Below are 16,975 nucleotides of genomic sequence, written 5' to 3'. Positions count from 1 at the left end.
CTACAGATGTGTACCACCACGCCTGGCTATTTTGTATTTTTAGTAGCAACAGGGTTTCACCATGTTGGCCAGGCTGGTCTTGAACTCCTGACCTCAGGTGATCTGCCTGCCTTTGTCTCCCAAAGTGCTAGGATTACAGGCGTGAACCACCGTGCCTGGCCTCAATGTATATACTTTAAAACTTTGAACAATTATTTTTTCCTTTTTGATGTCCTTTCCTTGAGTCATATCAACAACTATTTTCTTTTCTTTTTTGAGACAGGGTGTCACTTTGTCACCCAGGCTGGAGTACAGTGGCACAATCTCAGCTCACTGCAGCCTCAACCTCCCTGGCTAAAGCAATTCGCCCACTGCAGCCTCTAAAGTAGATGGGACCACAGGTGCACACCAACACACTCAGCTATTTTTGCAATTTTTTCTAGAGATGGGGTTTCGCCAAGTTGCCCAGGCTGGTCTTGAACTCCTGAGCTCAAGCAATTTGCCTGCTTCAGTCTTCCACAGTGCTGGGATTACAGGCAGGTGCCACCGTGCCCAGCCAACAACTCTTTAATTAGTAAGTTCTTGAACTAACTGCATTGAGGTAGAGGAAAAGAGTTGCTTGGTTTCTGCATGGTCTCTCCAACAAGTTTTATCACTCATTATTCACTATGCATCTGCCAGGAGCCAGCCCCCAAACAGAGGAACAGGGAGATAAAAACAAGGTTCCTATCCTCAAGGAGCTAGCCCTCTTTTGTAAGGTAAGATAGAAAGATGATAAATGATCATTATTCATTGTGTGCACAGAAAGGTAAGCTCTTGGCTTGGGAAAGCTTCCTTGATAGGGGTGAGCTGGAAGACCACTGTTGGGAGAGTACACAGCATATAGAGAAACCTGAAGGGAAAATACAAGTGGTTAAGTGGTGACAACACGGACAAAGAGATAGGGCATGGTTCTTGAGTCAGCTAGATCTGGCTTCAAATTCTCACAGTGGTACTTCTTAGCTGTCTCCTCGTGGATAAAAAACGTGAGGATGCTTATGGGATTGGAGACAATGTATGCAGGAGCACTCATGTGGTAGATTTTCAATAGACAGGTGCCATCATAAACATCATGCTGTTTCCTTTCACATTAGCAAGGAGCAACATTGGGAGGCTGGGGTGTAGGGTATAAGTACCATGGGAACTAGCAGAAGATAGGTCTGGAGAAGTGAGCAAAGGTCAGTGATGCCATATTAAAGACTATGGATTTTTTGTAGTTACCACCACTGAGACAAAAAATAGAGAATCAAGTTGGTTTGGGGCATGAGTTTGAGCTGCTTGTAGAGGGTGGCTAAAGAAATCAAACAGGCAGCTAGAACAAGGCACTGGAGCCCAGGAAATTAATTTCTGCTCCTTCTGTTAGGCCATGGTGAATAAAGCCAAACTTTAGAAAATGTTTTGGTGAGGAGGAGGTGCAGAGATTTGCCCACCTCTCTTCCCTGTCGAATTGCAGCTGTAGGAAAAGCTAGGGACCAGGTGTGAACAAAGAATTCTCCTGTTGTTAAAGGGGCCCCAAGGCCAGCTTTGCACTTGAAAGGCCCAGGAAAAACGGGCTGAAGTTCACACAAGCATAGCTGTGCCACAGAAAGAGTGGATGCCTAAGACGTGAGCACATTTCTCAGGAATTCCATTTCCATATCCAGGCCAGTGCATTGAAAACCTGAGTCTTTTATATAGCAGCATCTTCTACTTTAGCAGCAACTAGAGGCAGGCTTAACTCTCCCATTTCCTGATCCATAAGCTAAAAATGCTCCCCTCGTTTGGCATTTGCACAGCTTATTGCACCGAGAAGGCAACTATTACATGGAGCTGGGTTTCATTTATCATTTCTCCTCATCGTTCTCCAGGCTTCCAAAAGGCACCCTTAGCCATCACCTGAACCCTGCTGAGAGAATGATTAAGGCTGCAGTTCTGGTTTCACTGTCAAGTTTGGAGTAATTCAAAAGCCATGATACAACTGAGAAGGCAGACTTTCACTAAAAAATTCTAATTCTGACTGGGTGCAGCAGCTCAGCCCTGTAAGCTCAGCAATTTGGGAGGTCGAGGCAGGAGGATCACTTGAGCCCAGGAATTTGAGACCAGCCTGGGCAACACAGTGGGACCCTATCTCTACAAAAACAAAAAACAAAAACCAAACAAAAAACTAGCTGGGCATGGTGATGTGTGTTTGTAGCCACAGCTACTCGGGAGGCTGAGGTGGGAGGACCGCTTGAGCCTAGGACTTCGAGACTACAGTGAGCCATGACTGCACTCCAGACTGGGTGACATGGCAAGACTGTCTTAGGAAAAAAAAAAAAAAAAAAAAGAAAAGAAAAAGGAAAAAGAGGTTGGGCACAGTAGCTCACACCTATAATCCCAGTACTTTGGGAGGCTGAGGCAGGCAGATCATGAGGTCAAGAGATCGAGCTCATCCTGGCCAACCTGGCGGAACCCCGTCTCTACTAAAAATATAAAAATTAGCTGGGTGTGGTGGCATGTGCCTGTAGTCCCCACTACTCGGGAGGCTGAGGCAGGAGAATCACTTAAACCCGGGAGGTGGAAGCTGCAGTGAGCCAAAATTGTGTCACTGCACTCCAGCCTGGCAACAGAGCGAGACTCCGTTTCAAAAAAAAGAAAAAAAGAAAAGAAAAAGAAAAGAAAACAAAAAATTCTAATTCCATATGAACTCCCAGACTGAACATAATATGAAGATCTCTGAGCTCACAGGCTGTTTCCTTTAATCTATTCTAGCAATGACCAGGGGACAGAAATAGAGACTTTAAACAAAGAATATAGGCATTGAAAAGTTGGGGTCCCTAGTCCCTGGAATGGCCAACTTCACTTCCAGGTGATACATCTCTGCTTATCTGCCATATGGTTCTGAGAAAGGGCTGCACTAAAGACCTACAGCTGTTCCCTGTCCTGCTCTGAAGATAGCTTTACTCTTACATCTTGCTGTGCCCATTTCTCTGAGCCTTGATTTTTCTGGATGGAAAGCCAGATGACTATATGTCCCCGAGATGCCTCCTGGGTAAGTGTTCCCATATTACAGTGGGGAATCCCAGGAGGCCCTAGCCTACCCTTGGGAAAAATCTGTCTGTCTCTCCTTGGTCATCAGCAGACTCCTATTGACTGGTGACGGCACCCAGCATCACAACAGTCCGCCTCACGAAAGGTATGTGGTCTCAGTTTTCAGGTCAGGGGGATTCCCTTGCTAAAGAGAGTATCCTGAAAAGAGAAGAGGTGGGCAGGTGGCTGAGAAGATACCTGTAGTCAAGAAGACGTTCCATGAGGCGGGTGACTGAGGTCACAAAGGAAATGCCGGTTTCGCGCCATGTTTCTTGTTCAACCTTCTCCAGCAGGCTATTGGTGGAGGGGTGGGGGAAGAAAACACAATTCATGAGCCTTCCTCTGGGCACAAGAGTAAAGTCCAAGAGCCCATGGAGGCTGTGATGGATCTGTGGTAAGACAGCAGACTTACCACACTGCAGTCTTACCTGGGGTAGGGCCCAAACAGCTGGGTTCTACTCCATGCAGCAGAAAGCAAAGACAAGGAGGTTACTGAACTGGTAGCACAAATGAAAACATCTCCTATTTCCATGTACAAGTTCCTCAGGATGCCACTGAGGTGGAGGGGAAGAGGGGTTTGGCCCCAGCTACCTTAGGCATATACTGTGAGGTATGTACTGAACAAGTAGTTGAAGAAGAGCCCACTGAGGGATAAGCCTGGCTTTGCCAATGGCTGGCTGCCTTTATCATTGCTCAGAGCCATCCTCAGCAAACGTACAAACCAATCTGTTTTTCAAAATTTTAATTTTTCTTTTTTTTTCATTTGCCCTTCTACTTTTATTTCTTTTGCTTCTTAACCACCAGTTCATTGAATTATTATCACCTAAACAACTTCTCTTTGTTCAGATATCAAACCCTATCTGACAACTAGCATAATTTTTTTTGAAAATATTAATATAATTTTATTTTTTTTTCTCCAATTTTTTCTTATTGCATTTTAGGTTTTGGGGTACATGTGAAGAACATGTAAGATTGTTGCATAGGTATACACATGGCAGTGTGATGTGCTGCCTTCCTCCCCATCACCTATATCTAGCATTTCTCCCCATGCTATCTCTCCTCAACTCCCCACCCCCTGCTGTCTTCTTTTTCTTTTTAAAGATGGGGTCTTGCTATGTGGCCCAGTCTGGCCTTGAACTCCCAGCCTCAAGCGATTCTCCTGCTGTAGCCTCTAAAGTGCCTAGATTATGGGCATGAGACACTGTGCCCAGCCTAAAGCAATAATCTTCATGGAAACTAAGGGAAAGATTCCCACTAGTCTTGGGGCCCCAACAGAAGAAAAAGTGAGCAAGACCAAGAGCTATACTTGGCCATCCTACTGTCACAGGGAATGCTCCCAAGCAAAATGTGCCAGGAGCTAAATGCCCAGGTTCTTTTCTTACTTGACAAACCCATGCTCCTGGTTTGTCAGGGCAGCCCCTGGCTTCTCCAAAAGCCTGGCTTCTGAGATCCTCTGCCATCCCATAGGTCTCTTCTAGGAGACAATGACTTGAACTCTTTCTGCTTGTTCCAGTGATGAGCCCAGGTCTAGTCTTCACTCCATACTACTCTATTCTTGATTGCTTTCCACACTGTTCCTTGCTTTCTAAGGTCATAAGAGTCTCCTGGAGTGGTAGACCCAGCTAGGGGTCTAGAACTGGGAAGTGAAAGCCACAGCCTGGCTGCTGTTAATGCTGCTGCTATGATGATGACTGTCTCCCTGCACAGAGCATACTGCCTAGGCCAGGCTTCTGGGAAAATGAGGGTTTTCCAGGTGACTCCTGCTGTTAGAGAAGGTAAGAACATTGAGTCTGACTTCTGTGGCTTTGTCCATTGAGAAATGTACCAGCATTTTTCAATTGTGTCCTACAGAGGTCTCTGTCCTAGAGGACAGGTGGAAATGTTCTGGGAGCACATAAGCACGAGAAATTGGGAAATGCTGATCACTATACCCTCCTTTTGGAGATTTTTCATATCCTTTTTTTTTTTTTTTTTAGATGGGGTTTTGCTATGTTGCTCAGGGTAGTGTCAAACTCCTGGGCTCAAGCAATCCTCCCACCTTAGCCTCCCAAGTAGCTGGGATTACAGGTGTGTACCACTGCACCCAGCTCGTATCCCTCTGCCAACAAAGGCTTTGAGAAGTCCTACAATAAAGAGGCTTGTTCAATTTTGATTAGTTGAATCTTTTCTAAACTAACTAACTCATGATTTACTTTTTGTTTTATATAGCATACCTACAAACATCTGAAAGCACACATTGGAAAATGCTGCTCCATATTATCAGTGGTTCACAGTTCTTAGACTGATTTTAAAAGAGCTTATAAACATGATTTGGTCGGGTAATTAGTAATTGCAGCTTATTTTTATGCTTTTTCCTTTGTAGTAGTCATTTGTTAGTGGCCAAGGAAGAGATTTCACTCCCTTGTTTCCACAATTAGAAAAATCTTTGGCGAAAAAAGAAATACTAAAGGATGGATTCATTTTTACAAATTATAATTATTTAAATTTAAAATAAATTTACATTTTACCTCATGACTCCTCAAGGAACAAATGGCATGGTATGGTGGAAAGACTTCCCCATCTTGAAATTGGAAGATCTGGGCCCTCCTTCCAGAGCTATGTCTTACTGATAACGCAACTGAGGGCATGCTGGCACTTCCCTGAGCCACGTTCTTTACCTCTCAAGTGGGACGGAAGATAATTTCTACTCTGTACACCTTGAACATATGTTGTGAGGATCAAATAAGGTAAGAAATGCCAATACATTTTGTACACTGGAAAGTTCTAAGCAAATGTATAGTATTATTACTGAAAAATATGCTACAGGTTTGTCTTCAAAATGGTACTAGAGCAAAGAACATTTCAAAGTTGGAAATGATAAATAAGATGAGGAGGGTACTCTAGAACTGTAAATATCTTATGATTTCATTTTTTAGGAAGATAAAATAGCAACATCACTGTCTGCTTGGGAGGGCCATAGTTCCCCTGGGTCTCTCTTTGGGTCTCTTGGCCTCCATCAGCTCAAGCCAGAAACCATGGAATGGAGGACCCAGAAGAACCCTGACATAATTCAGTACAACCATCTCATTCCACAAGCATGAAAACTGGCCTGGAAAGAGTGTTGCAGCTTAATCAAGAGCTCACTGCAATGTTTTTCAAGCTGATTTTACTATCTTACAAAGCAGGACAAATAGAAGCCTGTCTTTCAAAGGAGGATTTATCCCCTACCTTGAAATGCCAGCATTGAGCCCAGAAATGAATTGCCATGAACTGTCTGCCCATCCAGATTGCAGTGCATGCTATGAAGACATACAATGATCCTTTTCCTGTTAGAAAATCTAGGAGCTTGGAGATTACCTGTTCTCTATCTTTTCAGTCAACTATGGGAATCCCTGAAAGAGCCTGCTTTCTTGTTGACAGAAGTTGAGCATTGCTACCATCAGGAACAACCCAGGTCTTTCTTGATAACCAACCTCTAAAGCCTGCCAGTGCAGTTGCAACCTCTACTTTTCATTGGCCCACTTCACCCCATCCCCCAGTGTGATGCGCCTGGGGCTGGAGCAGCTTACAGTAGGCTGAAGAGCTCCCTGTAGCTCTCGTCACCTTTCCCTTCTGACACCATGCTGTCCAGCTTGTCAATCAACTCGGCCTCCACCTAGAAGGAAGCAGAGACTTCATGAACCTGAGATAATCTCTGAGGAAAAATCAGAAATCCAGTTCCTGTGGTAGGTGAAGATGGTGGGAAACTGATTCTGTCCTTGCTCCAAAGAAATCCCAGGGAAGATAATATCTTACCTATAGCACAAGAAACCACTCTGCCTCCCTAAATGAAGAAGGCCTTCCAATTTAGTGATCTGAATAAGAGGTAAGATTTAAAAGTCTCAGGTACTCTTTCCAATCTAAGGGCAAAAGGCAAGGATTCCCTCAAAAGAAAAGTATTTTGGATTCAAAAAAGGCCTTTTCAGATTTTTTTCCCCTTTAAAATATTAATTCAAAAGAATTTGTATGCATAAAATATGTTTGATTAGAACCTTACCCTTTAGTCAGCCAGTCAAAAAGGGTGCTTTGTGGGTAGCTTTGTCCTCACCCTAATGGGTGGCATTAAATGGAGCTGAATGAGATCTGAGTGTTTCCTCCAGAGATTTTCCTTCAGGATAACAGGCTCCACTGTTTGTACCCACAGAACCTAGAGCCCTCGCAGCTGCTGTTCCTATCACTGGACCATCTCTGGGCCCCTGCATTTGTTACTGGATACCTAAATCATAAGGAGCATGGCTACATTTGTTCCCCCCTGTGGATTTGCAAGAGCATTCAGCAGTACTCAGTCACTCCTCTTTTTTCTTTTAAGTTCTGGGGATACCTGTGCTGGATTGTTTGTTGATTAACTGTTGGATACCTGTGCCAGGTTTGTTACGTGGGTAAACATGTGCCATGGTGGTTTGCTGCACCTATCAACCCATCACCTAGGTATTAAGCCCCAGATGCATTGGCTATTTATCCTGATCTCAGCCACTTTTCTAATAGGCCTCACTGGAATTACTCTGAGGTGAGAAACTGGTTGTAAGTGGTATGATATAAAATTGTTTTAATCCTTTATTAACCTTTATTTATTTACTTATTTTGAGACAGAGTCTCATTCTGTCACCCAGGCTGCAGTGCACAGGTGCAATCTTGGTTCACTGAAACCTCAAGCAATTCTCCTGACTCAGCCTCCTGAGTAGCTGGGATTATAAGCGTGCACCACCATGCCCGGCTAATTTTTTTAATTTTTTTAATTTTTAGTAGAGATGTGGTTTCACCATGTTGCCCTGGCTGGTCTTAAACTCCTGACCCCAGGTGATCCACCCTTATCCACTCCCAAAGTGTTGGGATTCTAGGCATGAACTACCACACACAGCCCCTTTATTAACCTTTCAACTGTGGAACTGTGATATTATTTATTTAGTATTTCTTTCTTTTTTTTTTGAGACGGAGTTTCGCTCTTGTTACCCAGGCTGGAGTGCAATGGCGCGATCTCGGCTCACCGCAACCTCCGCCTCCCGGGTTCAGGCAATTCTCCTGCCTCAGCCTCCTGAGTAGCTGGGATTACAGGCACGCGTCACCATGCCCAGCTAATTTTTTGTAGTTTTAGTAGAGACGGGGTTTCACCATGTTGACCAGGATGGTCTCAATCTCTTGACCTCGTGATCCACCCGCCTTGGCCTCCCAAAGTGCTGGGATTACAGGCGTGAGCCACCGCGCCCAGCCCTAGTATTTCACATAAACAAAAAAGCCACAGCGTGGCTGCATGAAATAATGTGCTACAAACAGAAACCTTTCTCACTCCACAGAGGACAAAGAATCCTAAGGCAAAGAAATAATAAAAGAATAACTGAATTAGTAAATTCATTGAGGGCAGTTAGGCCCTCTGAAGTCTGATGACTAGAACATGAGGACAGATCTATAAATATGGCCTTTTTAATAGTGGTTTGCTACATGGCTAGGGCAGGGATGAGTGAATTGCTTGAATATACATTTCAGAAGAAACAGAAAGTCTGAGACCTGGGGTCCTTAGGGATTGAAGCCATCCCACTCTCTCTGTGTAGTGAAGAGGCATAAGCAGGGGCTTGCTTGGGGTCCTATGAAGTCAGGTAGAGCTGCATCTAGAAGCCAAGGTATATTAGTCCCAGTTCAGAGCATTTCTTGCCTCACTGAGTCAAACTGCTGGCCACGAGGCCCCCAAGAGAAGGATCTGATTATAGCAAGGAATCTCTCTTCATACATGGTGGTATAGATAGATTGTGCCTTCAGAACAGACCAAAAAGATGGGGAGGGGACCTGGAGCAGAAGAGAGTACAACAGTATAAATAGGGTACAACAGTCCACTAGAATCTAAATGGTTCTCAAAATAGGTCTCTGGGCGAGCAGCAGCAGTCTCACCAAAGATAGTGTTAGAAATTCAAATTCTCAGGCCTCTTCTACTTTGTTGGATCAGAAACTCAGGGTGGGAGTGCACAAGCTGTGCTTTAATGAGTCTTTCATGTGCTTCTAATACCTAGTCAAGCATTTGAACTTTTGTATTAGGCAAAGAAGCTGGTGATAGGGCTGGGTGCGGTGGCTCATGCCTGTAATCCCAGCACTTTTGGGAGGTTGAGGTGGACAGATCACCTCAGGTCAGGAGTTTGAGACTAGCCTGACCAACATGGTGAAAACATCTCTGATACAAACACAAAAAAATTAGCCAGGCTGGTGGCACCTGCCTGTAGTCCTGGCTACTCGGGAGGCTGAGGCAAGAGAATCACTTGAACCCAGGAGGTGGAGGTTGTAGTAAGCTGAGATCATGCCACTGCACTCCAGCCTGAGTGACAGACCAAAACTCCACCTCAAAAAAAAAAAAAAAAAAAAAAGCTGATGATGCAAGAATATGGGGGACATTACTTTATCACCCCTACAGAGCTCATAAAGGAATAAGTTATTAGGAGAAATCTAGAAATCTAAAACATGGGACACTGAATATCAATGTGTGCAAAATCAACATCTCTAAGTCAAACAAAATAATAAGTTCTTCAAACATACTATGTTGTAATTAGTGACAATGACCAACAGGTTTGCAGAGTTACTTTTATTCCATAGAACCAATATTCCTGAATTGACATCTTCCTTCAACAAATACTTGTCCTGTGACATAATGAGCTGCATAGTTCTGATATTTACCTCTCTAAGCCCAAGTTTTTATGTTTGTGAAACAGGAATGGTGGTAACATTCCTCTTTGGTGTCACTGTACCCTGGATCTTGGGAAACACTTAGTAAGTGCTAGTTTTGATTTTCATCTCTATAAGCCTACCAGGTCCCAGGCACCATGGCAGGTTCTGAGAAATAAAATGCACAAGAAATAATCCTGGTCCCTAAGAGCCCATCATCTGGCAGGGGAGGCAGGTAAGACAGCTGACACAGCTCAGCATGGTAACTGCTTAGATGGAACACACACAGAAAAGGTGGTCTGGATTTCAAAATACTGTGCTATAAAAACTTAAGAAATATTTTGCTCCAGTGACTACAGGTTGAGAAATTTACCTAAGAAAATAGGAATAAATGTTTTTATATTAACAACAAAAATTAGGAATGAATCTGTTTCTTTTTTTCTTTTTTCTTTAAAGAAAGAGAAAGGAAGAAAGAGAAAGAATAAAAAAAAAAAAGAAAAAATGAAGGAGAGGAAGAATGAGGAAGAGGGAGAGGGAGAGAGAACTGGGGTGTTGCTTTATTGCCCAGGCTAGAATGCAGTCTAAAAATGGGCATGCCTGTAATTGTGTTTAATAATAGAGACATGGAAAAAAAAATGAGGGAAGAAAATAACTAACAAGCAGCCAACCAATATTTCATTTAAACCTGTAAATAGGTGTGATGTGGTACTGATAAAAGTGTATATTTTGTATATTTAAAGTGGAGAGTCCTATAAATATTAATTAAGTCTACTTGTTCCCGATCTGAGTTCAAGTCTTGGATATCAATGTTAACTTTCTGTCTCATTGATCTGTCTGATATTGATGTTGAAGTCTCCCACTTCAACATCTAACTTGAATCTAAGTTTCTAAAATTAGGGGTTGGGCACAGTGGTTCACGCCTGTAATCCCAGCACTTTGGGATACCAAGGCGGTGGATCACATGAGGTCAGGAGTTCGAGACCAGCCTGACCAACATGGTGAAAACCCGTCTCTTCTAGAAATACAAAAAAAAATTAGCCGGGTATGGTGGCGCATGCCTGTAATCCCAGCTACTTGTGAGGCTGAGGCAGAAGAATTGCTTGAATTTGGGAGAAGGAGGTTGCAGTGAGCCAAGATCATGCCACTGCACTCCAGCCTGAGCAACAAGAGCAAAACTTTTGAAAAAATAAATAAATAAAATTAAAATTAAATAAAATAAGGAGCTTAACAAAATACATTATGGTCCAGCCATACAATGGAATGCCATATAGCCTCTAAACTGACAGGGTTGTATAGGGAAGCATTAATTCACATGAAGAGGTAGTCATAACAAGTTACTACCAAAAAAGGGAAATTACAAACCAATATATACAACAATTTTATTTTTTAAGTTAAAAAAAGTCTACGTATTGGGAAGAAAAAGTCTGAAAAAGACATTTAAAAAAATCCTCCTCTTCAAGTTATTAACATGGTAGGATTATGGGTTAAAATTTTTCATTATAGCTATTGCATTTTTTTTTATTATACTTTTAAGTTCTGGGGTACATGTGTAGATTGTGCAGGACTGTTACATAGGTATACACATGCTATGGTGTTTTGTTGCATCCATCCCCCCGTCACCTACATTAGGTATTTCTCCTAATGTTATCCCTCCCCAATCCCCCTACCCCCTGCTATCCCTCCCTTAGCCTCCCTACCCCCAAAAGGCCCGGGTGTATGATGTTCCTCTCCCTATGTCCATGTGTTCTCATTGTTCAACACCCACTCATGAGTGAGAACATGTGGTGTTTGGTTTTCTGTGCTGGTGTCAGTTTGCTGAGAATGATGATTTCCAGCTTCATCTATGTCCCTGCATGGATGTCCCAGCTTCATCTATGTCCTTTTTTACAGCTGCATAGTATTCCATGGTGTGTATGTGCCACATTTTCTTTATCCAGTCTTCCATTGATGGGCATTTGGGCTGGTTCCAAGTCTTTGCTAAACAGTGCCTCAATGAACATACGTGTGCATGTGTCTTTAAAATAGAACAATTTAAAATCCTTTGGGTATATACCCAGTAATGAGATTGCTGGGTCAAATGGTATTTCTAGTTCTAGATCCTTGAGGAATCACCACATTGTCTTCCACAATGACTGAACTAATTTACACTCCCACCGACAAGTGTAAAAGCATTCCTATTTCTCCACATCCTCTCTAGCATCTGTTGTTTCCTGATTTTTTAATGATCACCATTCTAACTGGCATGAGATGGTATCTCAATGCGGTTTTGATTTGAATTTCTCTAATGACCAGTGATGATGAGCATTTTTTCATATGTTTGTTGGCTGAATAAATGTCTTCTTTTGAAAAGTGTCTGTTCATATCCTTTGCCCACTTTTTGATGGGGTTGTTTTTTTCTTGTAAATTTGTTTAAGTTCTTTGTAGATTATGGATATTAGCCCTTTGTCAGATGGGTAGATTGCAAAAAATTTTTCCCATTCTGTTGGTTGCTGGTTCACTCTACTGATTGTTTCTTTTGCTGTGCAGAAACTCATAAATTTAATTAGATCCCATATGTTTATTTTGGCTTTTGTTGCCATTGCTTTTGGTGTTTTAGTCATGAAGTCCTTGACAAACAGAGAGCCAAATCATGAGGGAACTCCCATTCACAACTGCAACAAAGAGAATAAAATACCTAGGAATACAACTAAAAAGGGATATGAAGGATCTCTTCAAGGAGAACTACAAACTACTGCTCAAGGAAATAAGAGAGGACACAAACAGATGGAGAAACATTCCATGCTTATGGTTAGGAAAAATCACTATCATGAAAATTGCCATACTGCCCAAAGTAATTTATAGATTCAATACTATCCCCATCAAGCTACCATTCACCTTCTTCACACAACTGGAAAAAAACCACCTTAAACTTCATATGGAATGAAAAAAGAGCCCACATAGCCAAGACCATCCTAAGGAAAAAAAAAAAAAAAAAAAAAAAAGCCGGAGGCATCAAGATTCCTGACTTCAAACTACAAGGTTATAGTAATCAAAACAGCATGGTATTGGTACCTAAACAGACATATAGGCCAATGCAACAGAACAGAGGCCTCAGAAGTAACACCACACATTTACAACCATCTGATCTTTGACAAACCTGACAAAAACAAGCAATGGGGAAAGGATTCCCTGATTAATAAATGGTGTTGGGATAACTGGCTAGCCATGTGCAGAAAGCTGAAACTGGACCCCTTCCTTACACCTTATACAAAAATTAACTCCAGATGGATTAAAGATTTAAACATAAGACCTAACACCATAAAAACCCTAGAAGAAAACCTAGGCAATACCATGCTTTTTTTTTTTTTTTTTTTTTTTTTTAAGATGTAGCCTAGCTTGTCCCCCAGGCTCGAGTACAGTGGTGCAATCTCGGCTCACTGCAACCTCTGCCTCCTGGGGTTAAGCAATTATCCTGCCTAAGCCTCCTGAGTAGCTGGGACTACAGGAATGCACCACCACACCTGGCTAATTTTTGTATTTTTAGTGGAGACAAGGTTTCACCATGTTGGCCAGGATGGTCTCGATCTCTTGACCTCATCATCTGCCTGCCTCAGCCTCCCAAAGTGCTGTGATTACAGGCGTGAGCCACCACGCCAGGCCTGCTATTGCATTTAAAATTTTTCTACATTAAATAAATATTGTTCTATAATTAGAAAATATATTTTTAGGCCAGGTGTGGTAGCTCATGCCTGTAATTCCAGCACTTTGGGAGGCTGAAGTGGGAGAATCACCTGAGGTCGAGAGTTCGAGACCAGACTGACCAACATGGAGAAAACCCACTTCTACTAAAAATACAAAATTAGCTGGGTGTAGTGGTGCATGCCTGTAATCCCAGCTACTTGGGAGGCTGAGGCAGTAGAATTGCTTGAACCTGGGAGACAAAGGTTGCAGTGAGCCAAGCTCATGCCATTGCACTCCAGCCTGGGCAACAAGAGTGAAACGTCATCTCAAAAGAAAAAAAAAAAAAGAAAGAAAGAAAAGAAAAAGTATTTTTAGTAGGTAGCTAGATACAGAAAAGCAGTTAACAGAGCCAAAGCTGTAGAAAGCACAATCAGAAACAGGACCAAAAAGTCACTGGATTTTGGTGATTAGACAGTTCTAGGTGACCTTCAAAGAACAGTTTCAACAAAAGTGGGCATGGAATACATACTAGACCGAACTGATGGGAGGGTAGGGAGTGGAAACACAGGGATTAATATAATAGAAATACTAGACTATTCTTTCAAAATATTTGATGGCAAAGGGAAGCAGCAGCAAGATTTTTCTAGCCAGGGATAACAAAGTTTAGTTAGTTGGCTGGATATTAATTATTTATGACATTTTATAGGGGAAAAGAATACAAATTCATCACCTGAATCTTGAAATTATGATCTCCAACTTAGTCTCCCACAAAATAAAATCTCCTTATTCAGCATTAGTGATGTTGGAATGCAGCCCAGCCCCATTTTCAGCAGACTCAGATGACCCACAGTGCAGTTCTGCAATGTCATCCACTTCTTGGTAACTGGGTTTTTGTAACAGGTATTGTGCATTTTGCACATTTAGAAGGCACTAGTTGTGACAATAAAGAAAAGTAACGGTTCCTTTTTTGTGTGAAGTTATTATTCCCCAAAGTTCTGAAGGCATTAGAACTACACACTCCCAAAATGATTTATCTTAAATACTATTTACCCCTGATAAAAATAATCTATAAAAAACCTAGAGCTAGTATCATATTTATTTATTTGCTTAACAGGAAAAACACATAACCATGTATCATATTCACTGGTGAAACACTGGCGAATACTTTCTCCTATGAGCGAAGCAAGTTTGTCCACTCTCATTGCTCTTATTTAACATCATCCTGGAGGTCATGGCTGATGCGATATGGCAATAAAAAGAAATGAGATACACAGAGTAGAACGGGAGAAATAAATCTATCTATTCTCAGATGACATGATTGTCTAAATAGAAAATCCCAAGGAATCTATAAAAAAGATTCCAGAACTAATAAGTGAATTTAGCAAGGGTACAGAATGTGAAGTTAATATATAAAAATCAGTTGTATTTCTATATCCTAGCAACAAGCAAATATCAAACAAAATTAAAAACCTGTAATAATTTATTATATAAACAAAGTGGAAAATTGTAATTGAACTTTCTTAAAACCAATGGATTAAGTAGCAAAGCATTAGTAAGGCTACAAGAGTTTGAACAATATAATTAATTATATTCCTGTAGCCTTACTCCTTAATTAAGGAGCTGAGCTACTAGATAAACATAAATTTTACTCCCTTACCCATAGAATAGCCAGTGTTTTCAAGTTCACAATTTTTTAAAATGCTGCATACTAGGCAATAAAGGGAGTCTAAAATTTGTTCAAGGAATATCATTCAGTTGCATGGAATCATTTATAACAGCACCAAAAAACAGGAAATACATATAAATCTAATAACATATGTAGAAGATCTGTATACAGAACACTGATGAAAGAAATAAAAGAACACCTAAATAAATGGAAAGATACACTGTCTTCATGGACTAGAAGACTCAGTATTATTATGATATCAATTTTTCCCAATTTGATATTTATTTTATTTTTGAGACAGAGTCTTGCTCTCTTGCCCATACTTGTGTGCTGTAGCATGATCTCACTGCAACCTCCGCCTCCTGGGTTCAGGCAATTCTCCTGCCTCAGCCTCCTGACTAGCTGGAATTACAGGTACCTGCCACCATGCCTGGCTAATTTTTATGTTTTTAGTAGAGATGGGGTTTCACTATGTTGGCCAGGCTGGTCTTGAACACCTGATCTCAAATTATCCACCTGCCTTGGCCTACCAAAGTGCTGAGATTACAGGCATGAGCCACCATGCATGGACCCCAATTTGATTTATAGAATCAGTGCAATCCCAATCAAAATCTCAGCAGGAATGTTATAAATATTGACATGCCGATTCTAAAATTTATTTTAAAAAGGAAAAAGAATTAGATAGCTAACACAATACTGAAAAAAAAGAACAAAGCTGGAAGACAGACTCATACCACCTAGTTTTAAGACTAACTATAAAGGTACTATAATAAGGCAGTGAGTTATTGATGAAAGAATAAACATATTGATCTATGGAAAGACGAGAGTCCAGAAAGAGATTCACACAAATATGGTCAATTGACTTTTTAAAATTATACTTTAAGTTCTGGGGTACATATGCAGAACATGCAGGTTGGTTACATAGTTATATACATGCCATGGTGGTTTGCTGCATCCATCACCCTGTCATCTACATTAGGTATTTCTCCTAATGCTATCCCTCCCCTAGTCTCCCACCCCATGACAGGCCCCAGTATGTGATGTTCTCCTCCCTGTGTCTATGTCTTCTTATTTTTCGACTCCCACTTATGTATGAGAACATGCGATGTTTGGTTTTCTGTACTTGTGTTTGTTTGCTGAGAATGATGGTTTCCAGCTTTATCATGTTCCTGCAAGGGTCAGGAACTCATCCTTTTTTATTCCTGTATAGTATTGCATGGTGCATATGTGCCAATTTTTCTTTATCCAGTTTATCATTGATGAACATTTGGGTTGGTTCCAAGTCTTTCCTATTATGAACAGTGCTGCAATAAACATAAGCATGTGTCTTATAATAGAATGATTTATAATCCTTTGGGTATATACCCAGTAGTGGGATTGCTGGATCAAATGGTATTTCTAGTTCTAGATCCTCGAGGAATTGCCACGCTGTCTTCCACAGTGGTTGAACTAATTTACATTCCCACCAACAGTGTAAAAGCATTTCTATTTCTCCACACCTCTCCAGCATCTGCTGTCTCCTGATTTTTTAATGATCACCATTCTAACTGGCATGAGATGGCATCTCATTGTGGTTTTGATTTGGATTTCTCTAATGACCAGTGATGATGAGCTTTTTTTCATATGTTGTTGGTTGCATACATGTCTCCTTTTTAGAAGTGCCTGTTCATATCCTTTTCCCACTTTTTGATAGGGTTCCTTTTTTTTTCCTGTAAATTTGTTTAAGTTCTTTGTAGATTCTGGATATTAGCCCTTTGTCAGATGGGTAGATTGCAAAAATTTTCTCCCATTCTGTAGATTGCTTGTTCAGTCTGATGGTAGTTTCTTTTGCTGTGCAGAAGCTCTTTAATTAGATCCCATTTGTCTATTTTGGCTTCTGTTGCCATTGCTTTTGGTGTTTTAGTCATGAAGTCCTTGCCCATG

The 16,975-nt window shown here is 41.3% G+C and overlaps 1 protein-coding gene across 2 annotated transcripts in view; it reads right to left on the bottom strand.

The window, feature by feature from the left end:
- DOCK3 (dedicator of cytokinesis 3) overlaps positions 1-16,975 on the bottom strand; it is a 664,292-nt gene that overhangs the window by 45,500 nt on the left and 601,817 nt on the right. For both annotated transcript variants that reach the window (XM_032290004.1, XM_032290005.1), the window contains exons 33-35: positions 6,615-6,700; positions 3,495-3,521; positions 3,265-3,360 (exon numbers count right to left, since the gene is read on the bottom strand). In XM_032290004.1, coding sequence (XP_032145895.1) covers positions 3,265-3,360; positions 3,495-3,521; positions 6,615-6,700 — 209 coding nt within the window. The remainder of the gene's footprint in view (positions 1-3,264; positions 3,361-3,494; positions 3,522-6,614; positions 6,701-16,975) is intronic.

Source organism: Sapajus apella, unplaced genomic scaffold, assembly GCF_009761245.1.
Source record: "Sapajus apella isolate SASKATOON/1434 unplaced genomic scaffold, GSC_monkey_1.0 scaffold23, whole genome shotgun sequence".
Classification (NCBI taxonomy): Eukaryota; Metazoa; Chordata; class Mammalia; order Primates; family Cebidae; genus Sapajus; species Sapajus apella.
Note: the sequence above shows the minus strand (reverse complement) of the source record. Positions and strands in the feature narration are given on the sequence as shown.